We start from the raw sequence: 18,640 nt of genomic DNA, 5'->3' as shown, positions 1-18,640 counted from the left end.
ATGTGTCTAACAAATTCACTGTGCCATTGTATAAAGAACAGAAATACCATAGATGTTAAAGAAATATCAGTCCACTCATACATACACACATAAAATCAAGGTGAAAAGGAACTAATAAACTCCCTTAAGGTTTGTTTGTTTATTTAATGGGCAAGATCAAATCTATACCATTGAGGATCATCAATTTAATCAGTGTCAGCGGTTCGACACCACTGAGGCCTCTCTCAGTTGAAGTCAATGATAATTTGAAGAAGGAGGGCACCAGGGAAGTCTGTGGTGATGATTCCAAAACGTAAGTTCTGCCCCATGCGAGCAGTCAGGTAGTCGTAGATACGGGCGTTGATACGCTGGGCGACGGCGTTGGGGTAAGCGAAGACCCCGGCTCCACTGCCGTAGGTGAGGAATATCTCGGCCTTGTTTCCCACGATGGCCATGTCCAGGTGTTCCTGAACGCTCTGCCACTTCTCGTTCACGTGCAGGAGGGTGGGCACCTGAGGGAAAACAAGCAGTGAGAATCAAATTCACAATTCAACTTATGTGGTGAGTGGTCACCAACTGTGAAATAGTTTCTTGAATTGCCATTGGGACTATCTTGAACTGAATGAATTGAACTGAATCGTATTAACCTCAGTTGAACTGAATTGAACTGAATCGTATTAACCTCAGTTGAACTGAATTGAACTGAATCGTATTAACCTCAGTTGAACTGAATTGAACTGAATCGTATTAACCTCAGATGAACTGAATTGAACTGAATCGTATTAACCTCAGTTGAACTGAATTGAACTGAATCGTATTAACCTCAGTTGAACTGAATTGAACTGAATCGTATTAACCTCAGTTGAACTGAATTTAACTGTCTTTACCTTCCAATCGTCCGCGATGTTCAGGGACCCGTAGCGCATTCCCAGGTCTGGTCCGGCGAAGTCCTGCAGGACGATGAGCTTCCCCCTGGCCTCCCCCACCGTGGGCACGAGCCGGCTGTGCCACAGCAGGTCCCAGTGGGCGTAGCGGTGGATGTAGCTCACAACCGGACCGTAGATATCGTAGGTCTCGCTGAACTCCTCCTTCAGCCGCATGAGCACCATCTCGCTGGGGTACTCGGCCAGGAACTGGGCCACGTCCTCCAGCACGTGGCCGAAGTGCGCCCGCTGGTAGGAGACGCCGTGGTGGAGGGTCAGGTTCCCCCGGATGTTGCGGACGCGGATGTCCAGGAAGCGGATGCCGGCCCGGAGCTGGGAGGCCAGGCTCCAGGACTCGCACTCCGCCAGGGCCCCGCCGTACAGCGCCATGGTGTTGTGGGTCCCAGGGAGGGTGACTTCAGACAGCGAGCGGCTGTCTGGGATGCCCCCCATCCAGGAAGGGTTGAGGAACTCTGGGTTGGCCGTGTCGTCGTAATCAGGCCTCTGAATGGTGCTGCCAGTGGTGCTAATGACTCTGCGATTGGGTGGAATGACGATAAGTTACAGGCATAAAAAGTGTGGCTGGATCGCCCCGGATGGGTGAGCGTGCCAAGTGGGATGAGGCCTATGTATTTATATATGCAATAAAACAGTGGGGTTAATGTTTCACAACCTAATTCCCTCAAACTGGTCCCTTCCTCCAATTTTCTGTTGCCTGACTTGATTTATTGGACTCCCTTTAAAGAACTTACCCAGCTAAGACGATGAGTTCCATGAACATCTTCCCAATTTGCAAGGAGGCTCGTTTGAGACTCGCCATGTCTGATTCCTCGGTAATGAGAACAGGATCTATATGTAGAATGTGACAAGAACAGAGACTGAACAACAGGGTTAAAGGGTTAGTACACGTAGACTATACAGACAACCACGTTGGCAGAAACTGTAAATGCACCGAGGGAAGATGAAAGTGTGTTGCAGCTGTTGCTCCGCTTTCAAAGGAAGTGTTATCTAGAGGGAGGCCTGGGGATAGCATGTAAATTTGTACAAGGGAAAGCTAGAGTAGTTTTCCCACCTGGAGATGGACTCTGGAAAACATAGATAATATTGTTGACAGTCAATCATTACATACAGTAAGTGCTGTGTACTGTTCAGTACTGTTTTCCTCTATATTTCCTGTCTATATTATCTGAAATACCCCAAGTGTAGAGTTAACCTGCACTTTCACAAATTAAAATACTCCTCTAGCCTCAGAAAACAATGTCACCAAATAAAAAAAACATTGGGAGCATATAGGTCAACATTCATGCTTTGGGTGAGCTGGGTGCGAACTCAATTCACCCCTGCGAGGAATTTCCATAGCCGGCTTAACATTTCTAATCCCAATGAGAACCAAATCAGGAATGAGCAACCTCGGCATTACACAGGAGTAAAAACTCACGATGAAGTTACCTGATGTCAAAAGATGGGAGTCTTCAGCCTAACTGCCCTGCTGACAAAGGGGGAGAGAGAGGAGGGAGAGGAGGAGAGAGAGGACAGAGCCTGACTGAGTGAGCCAGCGAGTTAACCTCGGGTGAAAAGGGGGCATGTTGATGCTGCAGATCTGGTGGAAAGCCGGGGGGTTCAGCGTCAGAGCGTGAGAGGGGTGGGGTGGGGGGGGGGAGCGAGGAGGCGCATGAACTGTCACGCCACTGTTTCAGTCGGCGCACAAGCACAACAACAAACATGCTTTCACCACTCTCTCTCTCTCACACACACACATACCCACACTGCACGTATGCACACTCACAAATACACACACTACAAATAAATTCAGTGTTATTTTCATAACAAACTGTTTTGAAATGAATACACTGAGGTTACATGTTGGTCATTAATCTTTGTATAATAGTTAAGTGGAATGTCTGGGGGATAACATACATATTAAGTGATCCATATATTGACAAAGATACTGTTCCTATATTGCCAGAAAAGGTTGGTTTATGATGTTCAGGACTAACACTTCAAGACTGTTGATTAACGTTTCAGTCAACATGACTAAAACATATTTTCTCAATGAGTCAATGAAGATCAAAACATATGTTCAGTTACTCACATGGCGTTAACCACAAATTACATGTGGCATTTGAATCATTCAGCAGACGCATTTATCCAAAGTAGCACACAAATAGCGCATAGGCCTATACAAAGCAGGCCTACAGCAGAATTACCAAACTGACTAGAGCTGACTACGCGCACAATTTTTGTTGTTTTTGTCTTGTTTTTTATATATTTTTTTAAAATAAAAAAATACAAAATAAATGAATATGTAAAGTGTAAGTTGAAAACAAATACTGATTTATTTTTTGATTTGATCTAATAAGCACTGGTTGCTGATTTCAGAAAGTTACTGGTGCAAATGTGTTTTTTGTGAGATCTCTTTTTAACCTTTGTGCCTATTTGGCTCTATTCATGAGAGTGGCAGTTGGTTTCTTTTCTTTCTTCTCCTTTCAAGTTCAGGTGAACACCAACTCTTAGGAAAGGTGTGGCTGTGTAGTTTACATGGTATCCCATAACATAATAGAAACTTAGAAAGGTTATCCTCGCCTTGTCCCGCTCTGCTTTGCTTACGCAGAGGCAGGGTAACCGCAATTCCACCCAATCAGGACGGGCTAAACCATACTTCCACGTTCCTATGTTCTTCTGTAGCACAGAAGGCGGGACTTGTCTGAAAGCAGACGAAAATGGTGGAAATAAAATACTGACCGCTATTGACACAAGGACAACGATAGCGTTATCGCAGGTAAGCTGACCAATATAGACCAGGCGCATTAGAATGTTTAGTAAAGGTCTTGATATTTTATCTGAAAGTAGACTCGAGTGGTCCTTTTTTATTTTAGACAGAAGACTATGTTTTGGTTTTCAGGAATTGAATGCAGGCATACGAAAACGAAAGTGTAAATATTAGCGGAAATGCTAATTCAATTAAATAATGGGAGCGGTTAATGTTTGGGATTTGAGGGCCAAACACATATTGTGTAGGAAATGTTTAAAAAAAATACCAGTAATTATTTTAAACGTCCACGAGACACACCCACTCTTCCAGAGTGTTTTCCCCTGCATTGCAGCCTTGAGACGGATGACTAAAGGGAACAAATTAAATGAGAGTAAATGGTATTTTCCAATAGGTTTGTAGAAGCAGACTCTGTAAATCTAAAACAGTGGTTCAGTTGTATGAGTAACTTTGACGTTAAGTATTAACTCATTAAATGAAACGGAATCATCAGCCTACTTAAAGTTCACATAAGGTTTATGTGAGAACGCATATAAGTCTGTTAAGGAACTACAAAGTTTGTTGAGGTTAGCAATAGCCTAATAGTTTATAAGATATTAATGGCCAAATAAGGCTTCCCAGATCAGGCATTTGTGAGTGTGAAAATGTAAAAAAACAAAAAAAACTAAAATAGGAACTGAAAAAATATATTTTACAGGCATTTGCTTTGGGACCCAAACTTTATATAAAAGAACTTTGCAGAAAATCTCAGACAGTGGTCAGCAGTAGGGTCACAGAATTACCCAAAAATTGGTGCATGTTCCACAAAAAAAATCTGATTTTTAACTTACACAATCATGTAGATAATCAGAATAATATGTCACTAATTTGTACATCCTTCCAATTCCTAATCCAGCTCCCCCCTCCGTTTTCCTGTGAGAGAGTGACAGCTACTCAACCTTAGAGCTGCATCGATGGCGGACGCCCAGCAGATCAAAAAGACGGCAGTGAAGGTGCTCGGCTGTGTGGAGAAGGTGTCCAACTTCGCCTCCTCCATCGACCCTCTCTTCGGCATCGTGACGGCTCTGGTCGGGGTAGCTCGCAAGGGCCTGGAGGGCGAGGAGGTCCACGCCCTGGACAAGGACTTCCAGCAGGTCCACAGCAAACTGGAGAGCATCTCCAAGAAGAACCAGCAGTGCCTGCGTCAGATCCGCATCGACGAGGTCAACGAGACCTTCGGGAAGTACGAGGAGTACATCAAGCACCAGTACGCGGCCTTCTCCAGCATGGTGGCGCTAGTGAAGAAGGATCCGGAGAACGCCGAGCGCCACATGGCGCAATTCGAGAAGGTCTACGAGAGGGACAAGAGTGACATGAGCCTGGATGTGTACTATCGCGGCGTCATGGGAATGGGGTCCCTCTTCGGGAGGCCCCTGCTGAGCGTGTACCTGGAGCACTGCGGGGGCAACCGCGAGGTGATGGAGAGCAGGTGCTCTCACCTGGGCCACCTGTTCCACATGGGTCTGATCGCCCTCATGGGCTACACGGCCGTTACCGAGGACGACGAGGATGAGGTCAGGGAAAAGTGGGCGAAGCGTGTGGAAGACATCCAGGAGAAGATGCAGGATGTTCTGAGCCGATGCAGCCAGGAGAGTCAAGGCTTGAATGGGACGTCAGGATCGGGGTCAGGGTCGGGTTAAAGGCCAGGAGATGAGGATCTGGTGGTTGTCCACCACCATATCCTCAGTCTACATTGGAAAGAAGAGGTCTACACCACTCTCTGGTTCCAAACTCTTTCTAGTGGACCAAGTTAATAAATGCAATCATATTTATCTAATTCTAATCAAATATGAGTATAAGACCTGAAAACATTTGTTGAAGGCAATATTTGTATCTTTTTGTGTGATCTTTTGCCATCAATCTTTTGGTTTATTCTGTTATGTTAAGCAATGTCTTGGAACAAAAACGTATGTTAATGTACACAACTGCCTTATATGCTGTCTACGAATAAAAACTGAATATGTCAATGTTTGTAGCCTACACTGTCTTTAATAAAGAGGTGCGATTCCCAACCTGTGGGCCACGGCCCACTAGTGGTCCGCAAGTGTAATGCAGGTGGGCCGCCAAACCAATGAAAATGAAAAAATATCAAAATATTGATATATACTGTTGGTAAATTATTATTAAAATTCGTACACATGTTAAAACTGCATTTTGCCTTTAATTCATAATGACCGAAATGCCAATAGTTACACTTGGCATGTTGACGGTTGCCCAACTGACATTTCTGCATTAACTTGCATTTGCCCACAATGCACGCATTTCTTCCGCATATTGCGCAAGCCAGGTGAACAACTTCCGGTAGCTAGCAGTTACGATAGTTCTCGCAAACACAATGCTATAAGCGATAAGTAGGCAAGTCGGTGTTATAATTTTAGGATACTCATCTTTCATTCATTATTTTACAGTGATCATAATGTGTAATACGTTTCATCTATACACCAGTCTCTTACACTGAGAACACAGGGGGAACACATTTCCCTGGAGGCCTGAGGAAAGTGGTCCCCCCCCCCCTGTAAATGACTTCACAACCATTTTCTACTGTTGCAAATGTTTTATGTGCTTTGTTTCCAGTTTTCCTGTTTTATATGGTATTTACTTTTATTTTGAAATGATTGTGCAACAAGCTACTGTTAGGTGCTGTGATCGACGTACCTGCAGAAGAAGAAGAACAAGTTTGTAAGGATAGCGCACTCATGTGTAGCTCAAAGTTTAGTAAATACAGAGATAAGATAAAGATAATTAACTAGCAGTACAATATATATAAGCATAGTTAGCAACTGGTTGATGAGGGAACAAGGTTTGTTTGATTAATATGTCTAAGTTTAAGTTGTTCATATTTCATGTTTGTATATATATACATGTCTGTATATTACAGTCTGGCCTTTATATATATACATGTCTGGCCATTTATAAAGCAATACAGTGATGCTGGTGATGTATGTTACTGTGATCATTATGTATGACAAGTTTCATCTATACATCAGTCTTTTACAGTGAGAACACAGGGGGAACAGATTTCCCTGGGGGCCTGAGGAAAGTGGTCCCCCCCTGTAGATTACAGTCTGGCCATTTATAAAGCAATACAGTGATGCTGGTGATGTATGTTACTGTGATCATTATGTATGACAAGTTTCATCTATACATCAGTCTTTTACAGTGAGAACACAGGGGGAACAGATTTCCCTGGGGGCCTGAGGAAAGTGGTTCCCCCCTGTAGATTACAGTCTGGCCATTTATAAAGCAATACAGGGGCTGCAGTGACAATGGCTTACTGTGGTTTCTTTGATCTCTCCAAACAAAAACAAAAAAGCGAACTGTTTGGCTTCCTTGGTGTTGTTAAGCATGATAAACGGATGTGTTGGGGGGCCGCAAAAATATTTGAGCTCTGCAAGTGGACCGCAAAGTGGAACAGGTTCGGAATTGTTGGGTTAGACTATGTATTCATTATCAAATCAATTACTTTCAACGTCACACTAGGTAAACGACATGAGACCTGTGGTGAAGGACAAGGTTCGATTCTCAATCACGCTGTTCGTGACAGGTCCATGTTTCTGAAATACAAATTACATTTAACCTATGTAGGCTAAACACTCGTTATCTGGAACTTTCTAGAACATTTCAATTTAATTATGTGAATATTTATACAGGTAAACTATGTTGTCCGTGGTATAACACCACTTCGAAGATAACACGTCGATTTATTCTAGGTATCAATGTCTTATGTTGTCCCCTAAAACCCTAGTGCAGAAATTGTGCAAGCCGTAACCAATAAACTATTCCTTACTGGCTTAAAATGAAAACGATCAGATTTGGGAAGCATTAAACCTGTTGGGATCATATAGGATCATAGACCATTCTTAAATTGCTTTACTGATAAAATATTCCCATCTCATCAGATTTTATGCTAGAGGTTGTCCTTTATTATCACGCAGAAAAATAGCCCGTAAGTGCACTGAGTCCACCACACCACCAGAGAGAACCGCGAAGTCAGAACTAGGCAGCTGAACGTAATGTGACTCTTGTCCGTGTCGGTGTGCTGTTGTCGGCAACCCGATGTTTTGCCCATCAGGAAAACCAGTATTATTTTGGAAGTATTAACCAGGTTTGCTGATACAGCAACCAACTCGAAAAAATGAAGCTAACCACAACGTTACCTTCCGAAAGTTTGTAAGAAGGTCTTATTTCCGGTAAGTTCAAAGCGATTATTAAATCATGTGAACCCAGCGCATGTCAACTCAGGTTGGCAGCGCCCACTTACTTAGTATCTTACCCCTCCAAAAAGTTTAATATACTTATCTATCAATCTAAATGTTTAGCTTGAGTCGGTTATTAAACTTTTCACATTCACAAACTGTTTGGCTATATCTGCAGCTGTCTGCAGAGGAAGACAGGAGGGTTGGTGGTTTCCGGGGCGTAACTTGCAACGGACTTGAGATACTCTATGAAAACAAGGTAGCCTGTGAAGTAATTGTAACTGTATCCAAACATTGTAAACCTTGTCGAAACTTGACAGTGTAAAAACATTTTTATTTTTTTTACCGTTAAATTGTTCCAAATGGTAAGAACTGTATTTGTCATGACAGTAAGATTTCTTTAATGTGTAGTGTAAGTTAGTGATAATGGGACCCCTTACACTAAACTTCCAGCACGCACTTATGAAATAGCCTACACAGGATTGACTCCAACGTGGAGGAGGGAGTTGAAAGCACCAAAGGAAGCCAAGTTTAGATTCCTGTCGAATTAACACCTGCACCCTTCCTAATCACATTGTTCGCTGCATTTAAATTGTTTTCCAGCCGTGATGGTGTCCCACAGCTGGTCCAGAGTGTATGACTGAGAGGGAAACTCGACACAATGGGTAACCAAGGCAACCTGGAAGATGTGTTCGTGGCTGTCATCCGTCCTAAGAACCTGGTTAGTCTTAGTTCCAGAGAGTACCGTCCTAAAGCATATGAGGTGAGGAATTAAACAACGTTTGTTTGATATTACATTGTATTATAAAAAATATCACAGTTATGTTTCACGTGGTGTGGTCAGGTTTATTTACATCAACAAAAGTAGCCACCTGCTTTTGTAGCACCCTTGAAAAAGGTGAAATGTGATGCTCTAATCGTTCCAATATGAATTAATATGTTATTCGGTTTCTTTTGCTACCCTGTTTGTGTTCCTGCCTTAGATCTTATTGATAGAAGTTCCTTTGGAAGGAAAAGAGAAAAAAAAGAAAAAAGTTCTACTGGGGACCAAAATCCAAGCAGATGGAGACACAGCCAGGTCGATTCTGGATTACGTTGATGAAACAACCAAGCCCATATCTAACAACCAGGGTTTCATAGGTAACTAATGTGCCCTTACCACATTCACCCTCTGGTCCTGAAGGAGAAGTGTACTGTCAACTTAATAAGAACTGTATGAGGCTGAGAAGGTGGCTGTTATACTGTCGCCCCTGCAGGGAAGCGTGTGGTGCACATGAAGACGTTCCCCCTGGACGGAGAGAATGAAGGAAAGGAGGTCTCCCTCTTTATTGTGCCAATCAATGTCAAAGGTCAGATTTGACTCAGAAAAAAAAATCTATAAAAAAAAACAATATTTTCAGTCATTTATAAACGTTTTGGATATTTATTTAAACTTCAAAAGAACTTAATTGTAAAATTATAACCCTTTTTTTAACCTGCCTTTTTAAACAGACAACAGCAAGACTGTCTACAGCCCTGGAAGCCCCAGTTTCTACTGCCTTCAGGATATGATGCGAGTGTGCAGCGATACCAGCACTCACTTCTCCCCCACCACCTCCAAGATGCTTCTAGCCTTGGACAAGTAAGCACCTTGGAAAGGCCACATCGTAACCCCAACGACACGTGAAGCTCATGACTCGCCGTGTCGGTGACCTTTGACCTCTGACCTCTAGATGGCTGGCGGAGCAGCACACCGTGCCCCACGCCATCCCGGCGTTGTTCCGGCCCGCCCCGGTGGACCGGGTCAGGACCAGCATCAGCAACCCGGCCTACTTCAGCGAGGGCAGCAGCCCACACATGGGCTACACCGCCCTGGAGGTAAAGAGCAAGATGATGTCCCTGGAGAAGGCCGACATGTGCATCCAGAACCCGCTGTACGGTTCCGACCTGCAGTACACCAACAGGGTGAGAGGCTCCTAGCTACACGGTGTGATAAACGGTGTGATAATGTTGTAGATTTTAAATCTATTTAGACTTGGTTTATCTGGCGAATTAATAGTAAACGACTTAATAGTAAACAAGATGCTATCTCAAAATCCTTCTGACTCAGTCACAGTAGAAACCCTAGGGAGTCTGGATAAGAGCGTCTGCTAAATGACTAAATGTAAATGCTCCCAGAGAGTGACCATCACACCGATTTGTGCTCCAGTCCCACATTGTCGGATTAATACCCTACTTCCTGTCGTCTTGTCCATTTTGTCTCCGGTCTCTAGGTGGATAAAGTCATCATAAATCCTTACTTTGGACTTGGAGCTCCCGACTACTCTAAAATCCAGATCCCCAAGAGGGAGAAGTGGCAACATGCGACCAACACCATGACTGAGGACAAGTGAGCCGGCTGAACATACTATGAACCTGACACACCGGTTACTAGGTTACACACCGGTTACTAGGTTACACACCATATCTGTAACAGACAGTAGGACAACAGCCAGCTGTGATTTCCAGTTTCATGAATATCTTCTACAATTGACGTCATACATTTTATTCACATAGCAGATTTTTAAAATCCGAAACGAACAAAAGGTTCTGATGATGGGACAGTGCAACGGCAGCAGCATCAGATAACCGAGTGCAACCTGCTGGATCTCTGTGTGATTCTGATCTCTCGTCCCACACAGGGAGCGCCAGTGGGTGGATGACTTCCCGCTGCACCGGAGTGCTTGTGAGGGCGACACGGAGCTGCTCTCCAAGCTGCTGGACAGCGGCTTCTCTGTCAAACAACTGGACAGCGATCACTGGGCCCCCATCCACTACGCCTGCTGGTCAGTTAGCCGTTAGCTATGATGACCCATAGAATGGGGTTACCTATGGTGTGGGCTATGGGGTTAACTTGGGTGTTAGCTTCTGCGTAGCGGTGATGTTAACTACGGAAATTAACACTTATTTATTAGTGTATTAATACCTTTAGTTTATACCAGTTGAGTGTGAGCTGTTGTGTTTATGGTATAGCCCATCAAAAATATGTTTGTTTTGACCGCAGGCACGGTAAAGTGGATGCTACCAAACTGTTGCTGGACAAGGGAAACTGTAATCCCAACCTGCTGAACGGTCAGCTCAGCTCCCCGCTGCACTTCGCTGCTCGCGGGGGGCACTCGGAGATCGTTCAGCTCCTGCTGCAGCACCCCGAGATCGACCGGGTGAGATCACACGCTGGGGCTGCTGCTGTACGGTACAGAGGGCGGGATTTGAACCTGGATCTGCAGTGTGTTGTTGCTGTTGACCTCCTCTCATGTCCTACTAGTTTTAGTTCAACGTTTTGCTGGTTAACAGCCTACTTAGTCCTGTATAGTGAAGCGCTGCATTCTGAAATGGCAACACGGGCAACTGTAATAATAAAATAGGCGCTTTTCAGACTGAAACTATACTATACAGGGTAGGACTCCACTGCGTATACACCTACCGACACTGACCTGAGAACGCTTAGAACGAGAACGCTTAGAACGAGAACGCTTAGAACGAGAACGCTTAGAACGAGAACGCTTAGAACGAGAACGCTTAGAACGAGAACGCTTAGAACGAGCGCTAATGTTCTGCGCTGGCGTCCGAACGCCGTGGCCTGTGTTCTCCCTCAGCACGTGGAGGACCAGCAGAAGCGGTCCCCCCTGCAGGTGTGCGAGGAGAACAAGCAGAACGAGTGGGAGGAGACGGCCAAGCTACTACAGCAGGCCAACAACAAACCTGTAAGTGCCGTGGCTTTGTGACCAGCTGTGTGTGTGTTCAGCAATGTACTATGTGTGACCAGATGTGTGTGTGAGCAGGTGTGTATGTGGGATCAGATGTGTGTGTTCGCTTGTGTGACCAGCTTTTGTTCACCCAGCTATTTGCATATGCCACGAGAGATGCTTAGAAAGTTTAACAGTCTGAAGCGCCTACAATACACAAGTTATTTCCTAATCAAACGTGTGTGTGTGTGTGTTGCTTCCCTCCCCAGTACGAGAAGGTGCGTATCTACCGCATGGATGGTTCGTACCGCTCGGTGGAGCTCAAACACGGCAACAACACGTCCGTACAGCAGATCATGGAGGGCATGCGACTCTCCCAGGAGACACAGCAGTACTTCACCATCTGGATCTGCTCCGAGAACCTCAGTGAGTCACTTGACCTGATCCAAAATGGCCGCTCCGTGTCTGGGTCTCACAACTTCTGTTCTGCTCTGAATCGTAAACAGCAAGGCTCAATGATGCAGCTTTGTGTGGATTCATTCATTTTCCATGCAACTCTATTGCTTTGGCTTTTGTAACTCATTGGAAAAGTTGCTTTACATCAGGCTGTATGGTAAATACCTCAAATGTAAATATATGGTCTCGTACCTCGTCCTGCCTTGCGAATTTGCATTCTTGCTCTGGTTGATGATTTCTCCTGTCCTCAGACTTGCAGCTGAAACCCTACCACAAGCCCCTGCAGCACCTGCGCATCTGGGCGGAGATCGTGACGGACCTCACGGTGCTGGACCCCCAGAGGGAGAACCCCCAGCTCTTCCTGCGCAGGGACGTCCGGGTGCCCCTGGACGAAGAGAAAAAGGTTAGGGAGTCAGGTGGCTGAGCGGTTAGGGAATCGGGCTTGTAATCAGAATGTTGCTGGTTCGTGCAAAAGGATGTTGTGTCCTTGGCACTTCACCCTACTTGTCTCGGGGGAATGTCCCTGTACTTACTGAGAGTCGCTCTGGATAAGAGCGTCTGCTAAATGTAAATGTAGACCACAATCCTCCAAGATGTGTCTGGAGGCTGACACCGCTCTGTAGATTAAAGCCTGTCAGTTAAAACCCTGAGCTCTCTCTCCCCGGCAGGTGGAGGACCCCCTCTCCATCCTGATCCTGTTTGATGAGGCGCGTCACTGTCTCCTCAAGGGGTTCTTCCCCTCGCCAGACAGCAAGCTCATCACCCTGGCCAGTCTGCTGCTGCAGATCATCTACGGCAACTACGAGAGCAAGAAGCACAAGCAGGGCTTCCTCAAGTACGACGAGACAACTCTCTCTCTCTCTCTGTCTCTGTCTCTCACACAATCTCTCTCACACACAAACTACTATCAGACACATATTGCGCTCACCGTGATTGCATTCCCAACACTGGTGATGGCCTGGGCTTAGGCTTAATGTTTTGTGTTCAACAGTGAGGAAAACCTCAAATCGATCGTACCCATATCCAAAATGAAAAGCAAGGCGCATCATTGGACGAACAGGATTCTTCATGAATACAAAGTAGGTTGGATTTAACTTCATCTGTATTTTCCCTCAGGTGCAGGCATATATGTGTGAACATGACATCACCACTTTGTCTTTCCACTTCTCCACCCATGTCTTCTCGATTTATACCCTCTCCTCTGAACTTCCTCCACCCAGAGCCTGAGCACCAGTGAGGGTGTGAGTAAGGAGATGCACCACCTCCAGAGGCTCTTCCTGCAGAACTGCTGGGACATCCCCACCTACGGTGCCGCATTCTTCACCGGCCAGGTGTTCACCAAGGCCAGCTCCAGCAACCACAAGGTCATCCGTGTCTTTGTGGGGGTCAACACCAAGGGCCTGCATCTCCTGAACATGGAGACCAAGGTAGCTGGTGTACTTTGACAGTTTTTTTGTTTGTTTTTTAAAGAATGCTTCAACTATCATCCATCCACATCTGCCACAACTTTACCCTCTCTCTCATTTTCTTTCAAATTAATTGTATCTTTTGAGTTTACTGGTTCCTTTTGAAAAATATACCCTAGAGAAACCCCTGATCTGATTGCGCAGGTTTGATGGAGGAGGAGAATGTGTTTCTTCCATCTACAGTTTTTTTTTGTATTCTTCAAAGCTATTGTTCACTCCACTGTCTCCCAAGTCTTTTCTGTGTGTTTGCAGGTGCTTCTCATCAGCATGGAGTATGGCTCCTTCATGTGGCAGCTTGGTCCTGCTGACCAGTACTTCCAGATACACAGTCTGGAAAACAAGATGAACTTCATTGTGCACACCAAACAGGTAAATTCAATTACATTCAATGTCTCCCTTAATGGTGGAGTTGTGATGTAACTGTTTTAGAATAGAAGGATAATTATGTAACATGCTCATGTTTTAAGGTTTAGAGAACTGAGGATTTTATGTTGGAAATGTTCATGTTGTTCATGTAAATGTTTTTTTTCTTGTTTTGAAACAGGCTGGCCTTATTGTGAAACTGCTAATGAAGTTGAGTGGACAAATTACTCCAAATGACAAAAGCTTATCAGACAAGTATGCATATGGTTGAATCCATATGAGACATTTATCCTTTCACAACTTGTACTTTTCTTTGTTGTTTGTTTTGCTGTTTTGTATCAAATCATTGCCTTGAAGGAGTGTTTTCACGAGAAAATTTTGATTTTTTCTCATCACATTGTGTATTCAATATTCACATGACTGTTTATTTTACAAATTAATATTGCTTACTGTTATTTTTTCAGGATTGTAAATATTTTTATTTAACGGTTCATTTTATTAAAACAATTTATATAATGTGACTGAATTATTACTTGCTGAATCATGTTGTGTACAGATGGACATGTGGAAAGATAAATTAATCCACATGAGAGCGCTGTGGCCACACAAAATGAATTCAGAAACTCGCATGAAGCGATGGTAGACATACTCAAATCCTAATTGTGCGGATGTAGCCAAAGCGGTAGAAATAAGCCTGGCATTAATTTAATAACTATCCTATTAAAAGCGTTCAGATAAACAGCAAGTTTTCAATAATGTTTACATGTGTAACCATGGTTACGAAACCGCGGTCGAGCCTAGTGGTGATGGGCGAAAGTCCAGAACCGGATATCACAACTTAGTTTTATTTCAAAATGGTTTAGATACTAACATCAAACATCTAACTTATCAGAAGTCACGTTTGGGGTGGTGAATATCAGGTACAGATCCTCATCTTTCACTTCGCTGTTAGTTTTCATGGCATTTTTGCCTTCGCTAAATAGCTAGAAAACACTAAATATCAGTTTCCATTTGAGCTAAATTGACAAATGCAATGTGACAATCTTGTACTAGAAGTTACAATGTTGCTTTACGTTTGCGACTGAAGTATAACAAGCGGCAGCTAGCGTAAGCAGCAACAGCTACAGTTGACTACTTTGGTTACAGGATATAAATAAATACCTCTAGACATCTTAATGCATGCATGCATGCAGCTTAATTAGCCTATATACTTTTCTTTTTTACAGGGCATTGCAATGAAAATGTTTGAAGAATTGTTTTTTCAAAACCAAAATTCGTCTTTCTCTTTAGACGGTAAGAGTCTGAAAGAAATTCCAGTGGATTTAATTCTAGAAAATGTGAAAGTTAAATGTTTGTCTCTATCAAACAATGAACTGAAATCTCTGCCAGAGGAGATTGAGGGCATGAGCAATGTGGAATTTCTATCTGTTCAAGGAAACAAACTGACTTCATTACCTTCAGTTATTCAAAAACTGCAGCTTCTCAGAGCCCTCGACATCAGTAACAATCAAATAGCCGAGCTTCCGAATGAAATATGTGAATTGAAAAATATCACACATATTAATGCAAGCAACAACAAACTGGAATGTCTTCCACCCACTTTTGGAGATTTGACAACTTTACAAGTATTCAATCTGGACGGAAATCGCATTAACGCTTTACCTGAATCTTTTAGGTCCTTGAAGAACATCACTGTTTTGAATTTGGACAGAAACAAGCTCTCACATTTCCCCCATGTTGTATGCCAACTTTCCAAACTCCTCATGCTCAATCTCTCAAAAAACAAGATTTTGACTTTACCCAAGCACATATCCAAACTTACAAAACTAAAACAACTATCTATGAATGCCAACAGCCTGACCTGTTTGCCTCCACAACTGTTTCGTCTGACGAACCTGGAAGAGCTGAACTTGTGTATGAACCAGCTGACATCACTTCCAGATGAGGTGGAGAAAATGAAGGGACTGAAGGTCTTACAACTGAGTTACAACAAGATAAGCTCACTCACAGAGAAGATAGGCGGATGTTCGAAACTCAGGCATCTCTGTGTTTCAGGGAACCTATTAAGACGACTCCCTGAGAGCATTGGGGTTTTGACGCAGCTGCATGACTTAATCGCTAATTGGAACCGTCTGGAAACACTTCCTCGACAAATTTGCTTGTTGAAAAACCTCTCCATCTTCGAATGCTCCAAGAATTACCTGGGTCACATCCCCCTGGAAATACGCAAATGCTCAATGTTGACCTCGGTGGATCTAGGTGGTAACCAGCTTCGCAACTTTCCAATGGGACTGTGCTCTGGACTTCCTCTGAAATTTCTTGACATCAGCCAAAACTTGTTGTCCAAGCTACCGGCTAACATCGGCGAAATCCACACATTGCAGCACCTCAATCTGAGAGAAAACCGTTTCACAGGCGCTTTGCCCAAACCTCTCTATGAACTACACAGCCTTATCCATTTGGACCTGAGTGGTAACGCCATACAGACCGTTCCAGAAGGCATTTCTGGCCTAGAAAACCTACAAGTGCTCTTTCTCCGGGGGAACAGGCTTGACGAGTTCCCTCTGGAGCTGCACCATCTGAAGAGTGTTCAGGTTCTTGACCTGTCAGACAATTTGTTAGGACGAATATCGACAGAGCTGAAAGGACTGAGAGAACTCAGGGACCTCAACCTTTCAAACAATCAGTTCTTCCTCTTTCCTGCCAAAGTGTGCGATCTGAAGTCCCTTGAAAAGTTGAAAATGTGCCACAAAAGAGGAGTAAAGGTAAGACGAGTTGAGATTGATTTAGCTACGTTCCTAATCAATGAAAACCTAACATAGGCCTACAACATCAGTTACAATTTAAAAATGGTATTCATTAAGTTTACAAGATTCTGTTTGTTACTCCCGCTAGCTGACTACATTGCCTAAGACCCTAACGAAGCTGAGATGTTTGAGAGAGTTTGATTTCTCAGACAACATCATCCAGGAGATTCCTGACAACATTGGAGAACTGAAGAACCTCACCAAGCTGATTGGAAATAACAACCACATATCCTGCCTGCCCAAATGTATAACAGCTCTGCAAAACCTTCAGCATCTAGAGCTGAAAGGTAAGAAGGAATCATGTAATACTTTTAAGTAAATACCCCAAACTTTCCAAATATCTCAATTTTGTTTTGGTGCTGTTATGATTTTATTTAATGTGGCTAAGTAGAGGTTGGAATATGAGGTTTCATATGATTTAAGTGAAAGTCATTGTGATTATACTGAATAACGTTAATGGTTTCCATCCTCACTCTGTTCTCCATGACAACATGAATATTAGTCCTGTGTCCTCAGGGAACCGTCTGCAGTACCTACCTCCCTATCTGAGCCAGCTGGCGTCTCTGAAACATGTAGAACTGGAGGGTAACCCACTCACCAGACCACCCAAATCCATCTGTGACCAACACCAGATGGTTACCATAGGCCAGTACATGAACAGCGAAATCGCCTGGAATGGTAAAGCATGGATCAGGACAAAAACCGTCATGGCAGCTTACTGTTCTGCAGTTCACACAACTTTCTTCTATTTTGTTCTTGTTGAATAATGGAATTGCGTTCAAATCGTGTTTCAAGTTACTGTGTTTTTAATCATATACTATAACACTCTAATTGAATGAAAAGTGGCGCAGAGGTAATTTTTCTGTATATTTTCCACCACGCCAACCTCAAAATTGGATTGTTGTTACAGAGAAAATCCTACAGAAGGCCTTCAGGTTTGTTGCAAGCAACCTGCAAAGGAGAGACTTCAACCACTTCTGTGTAAAACTAAGGATACCACCTCAGGATTTCAATGCTCAAGAAGATAAACAGTAAGATTTTAAATTATATTTTGAATGTCCCGGCAGCAACATTTATATTATTTTGTTCAGAGTAGGCAATGTGTCTGAATGTGTATTTTTTAACTGCTTGATACTTTTGCTTTTTATGGATAGTCTAGTTGACTATGTCATAATGGTGTGTGTTCTTGTGTCTGCAGAGTGCCACAGAAAGAGAAAACGATGCAGGCCTTAACTAAATGGAGAGATCTCTACAACAGTGAGAAGGAAACATCCTTTGTAGGAGACCAGCTTGTGAGGACACTAGTTCTGGCGGGACTGTATACTCTGTCTTCACAAGTCCAAGCCATAAAGATATATGCCAAGGCCATTAGACTGTGAGGAAAAACTGCAGTAGGAAATGAGCAGAATGTGTTTAAATACTGTGTTGTTTTGAATTTTATTAGTAAGAAAAGTTATTTTTGTCTTTGAGTATTATCATCAATATAAAAAAATCTTGAATATCAAATGACTTTCATGTTGGTTGTTGACATCTACCACCTGGAGACATCGAGGGAAAGAAACACCGTCAGGATGGGTTCAGCATCATTTTCATACACTGATTAAAGTTAAATTAACATTTAATAATAATGTAGCCTGCTTAACATTTACCTTTCAAATAACATTACAGACCATAAACAAAAGATCATCTTTTAACGATCGTTGACTTATTTCTCTGTCACTGACTTGGTATTAACTTACATTATTCAGACTCTTATCCCAGCCTGTGGCCTGTGAACTTGTAAGAGCGTGACATCCAACTCCGTGTGGAGTTCAACCAATGTGGTTCGTTTCCTGCAGCTGCCTGCATCCAGCTGAACAGTGACATCATATAGCCAGACATCAGTTCAGGTAGAGCTAACCAATCAGAGTGCCGGAGAGCGTGGAGTTACTTGATTG

At 43.4% G+C, this 18,640-nt stretch overlaps 4 protein-coding genes across 7 annotated transcripts; 3 read left to right on the top strand and 1 right to left on the bottom strand.

The window, feature by feature from the left end:
* Positions 1–97: 97 nt before the first annotated feature.
* si:dkey-266f7.9 (uncharacterized protein LOC100006223 homolog) lies at positions 98–2,473 on the bottom strand. 2 transcript variants are annotated; one of them, XM_062487111.1, is made up of 4 exons: positions 2,352–2,473; positions 1,655–1,751; positions 867–1,437; positions 98–491 (listed from the first exon to the last, which is right to left on the bottom strand). In XM_062487111.1, exons 2-4 carry the CDS (start codon positions 1,720–1,722, stop codon positions 225–227), a joined length of 906 nt encoding a protein of 301 aa, XP_062343095.1. In that variant the 5' UTR covers positions 1,723–1,751; positions 2,352–2,473; the 3' UTR covers positions 98–224. The 2 variants fall into 2 exon arrangements, with proteins under 2 accessions (XP_062343095.1, XP_062343096.1); XM_062487112.1 differs by having other exon boundaries at positions 1,655–1,780; positions 2,352–2,456.
* Positions 2,474–3,556: 1,083 nt separating this feature from the next.
* LOC134006807 (protein rapunzel-like) lies at positions 3,557–5,679 on the top strand. Its single transcript, XM_062445852.1, has 2 exons — positions 3,557–3,681; positions 4,568–5,679. Exon 2 carries the CDS (start codon positions 4,626–4,628, stop codon positions 5,349–5,351), a length of 726 nt encoding a protein of 241 aa, XP_062301836.1. The 5' UTR covers positions 3,557–3,681; positions 4,568–4,625; the 3' UTR covers positions 5,352–5,679.
* A 2,001-nt stretch (positions 5,680–7,680) lies between these two features.
* krit1 (KRIT1 ankyrin repeat containing) lies at positions 7,681–14,417 on the top strand. Of its 2 annotated transcripts, XM_062445888.1 has the most exons (18): positions 7,681–7,901; positions 8,086–8,166; positions 8,511–8,670; positions 8,891–9,047; positions 9,164–9,256; positions 9,399–9,528; positions 9,620–9,851; positions 10,160–10,275; positions 10,568–10,711; positions 10,930–11,086; positions 11,522–11,629; positions 11,881–12,037; positions 12,319–12,470; positions 12,736–12,902; positions 13,059–13,146; positions 13,288–13,494; positions 13,786–13,902; positions 14,078–14,417. In XM_062445888.1, exons 3-18 carry the CDS (start codon positions 8,569–8,571, stop codon positions 14,165–14,167), a joined length of 2,217 nt encoding a protein of 738 aa, XP_062301872.1. In that variant the 5' UTR covers positions 7,681–7,901; positions 8,086–8,166; positions 8,511–8,568; the 3' UTR covers positions 14,168–14,417. The 2 variants fall into 2 exon arrangements, with proteins under 2 accessions (XP_062301872.1, XP_062301873.1); XM_062445889.1 differs by lacking the exon at positions 8,086–8,166.
* A 198-nt stretch (positions 14,418–14,615) lies between these two features.
* On the top strand, positions 14,616–18,561 carry LOC134040961 (leucine-rich repeat and death domain-containing protein 1-like). Of its 2 annotated transcripts, XM_062487164.1 has the most exons (7): positions 14,671–14,816; positions 15,123–15,189; positions 15,572–16,661; positions 16,792–16,990; positions 17,220–17,381; positions 17,614–17,734; positions 17,902–18,561. In XM_062487164.1, exons 3-7 carry the CDS (start codon positions 15,660–15,662, stop codon positions 18,080–18,082), a joined length of 1,665 nt encoding a protein of 554 aa, XP_062343148.1. In that variant the 5' UTR covers positions 14,671–14,816; positions 15,123–15,189; positions 15,572–15,659; the 3' UTR covers positions 18,083–18,561. The 2 variants fall into 2 exon arrangements, with proteins under 2 accessions (XP_062343147.1, XP_062343148.1); XM_062487163.1 differs by having other exon boundaries at positions 14,616–14,816; positions 15,123–16,661.
* The last annotated feature ends 79 nt before the right edge of the window (positions 18,562–18,640 follow it).

The sequence above is a fragment of the Osmerus eperlanus genome, chromosome 20 (genome assembly GCF_963692335.1).
Source record: "Osmerus eperlanus chromosome 20, fOsmEpe2.1, whole genome shotgun sequence".
Taxonomy (NCBI): Eukaryota; Metazoa; Chordata; class Actinopteri; order Osmeriformes; family Osmeridae; genus Osmerus; species Osmerus eperlanus.
Note: the sequence above shows the minus strand (reverse complement) of the source record. Positions and strands in the feature narration are given on the sequence as shown.

Bases quoted from the DNA above. Each gene is read 5' to 3' on its own strand.
- si:dkey-266f7.9 (XM_062487111.1), bottom strand. From the start codon at position 1,722: ATGGCGAGTCTCAAACGAGCCTCCTTGCAAATTGGGAAGATGTTCATG. The intron at 1,438-1,654 runs GTAAGTTCTTTA...ACCCAATCGCAG, and splicing joins GAACTCATCGTCTTAGCTGG to AGTCATTAGCACCACTGGCA. The intron at 492-866 runs GTAAAGACAGTT...GTTTTCCCTCAG, and splicing joins ACATCGCGGACGATTGGAAG to GTGCCCACCCTCCTGCACGT.
- LOC134006807 (XM_062445852.1), top strand. From the start codon at position 4,626: ATGGCGGACGCCCAGCAGATCAAAAAGACGGCAGTGAAGGTGCTCGGC.
- krit1 (XM_062445889.1), top strand. From the start codon at position 8,569: ATGGGTAACCAAGGCAACCTGGAAGATGTGTTCGTGGCTGTCATCCGT. The intron at 11,630-11,880 runs GTAAGTGCCGTG...TTCCCTCCCCAG, and splicing joins AGCAGGCCAACAACAAACCT to TACGAGAAGGTGCGTATCTA. The intron at 12,038-12,318 runs GTGAGTCACTTG...TCCTGTCCTCAG, and splicing joins GATCTGCTCCGAGAACCTCA to ACTTGCAGCTGAAACCCTAC.
- LOC134040961 (XM_062487163.1), top strand. From the start codon at position 15,132: ATGAAAATGTTTGAAGAATTGTTTTTTCAAAACCAAAATTCGTCTTTC. The intron at 16,662-16,791 runs GTAAGACGAGTT...TACTCCCGCTAG, and splicing joins GCCACAAAAGAGGAGTAAAG to CTGACTACATTGCCTAAGAC. The intron at 17,735-17,901 runs GTAAGATTTTAA...TTGTGTCTGCAG, and splicing joins AATGCTCAAGAAGATAAACA to AGTGCCACAGAAAGAGAAAA.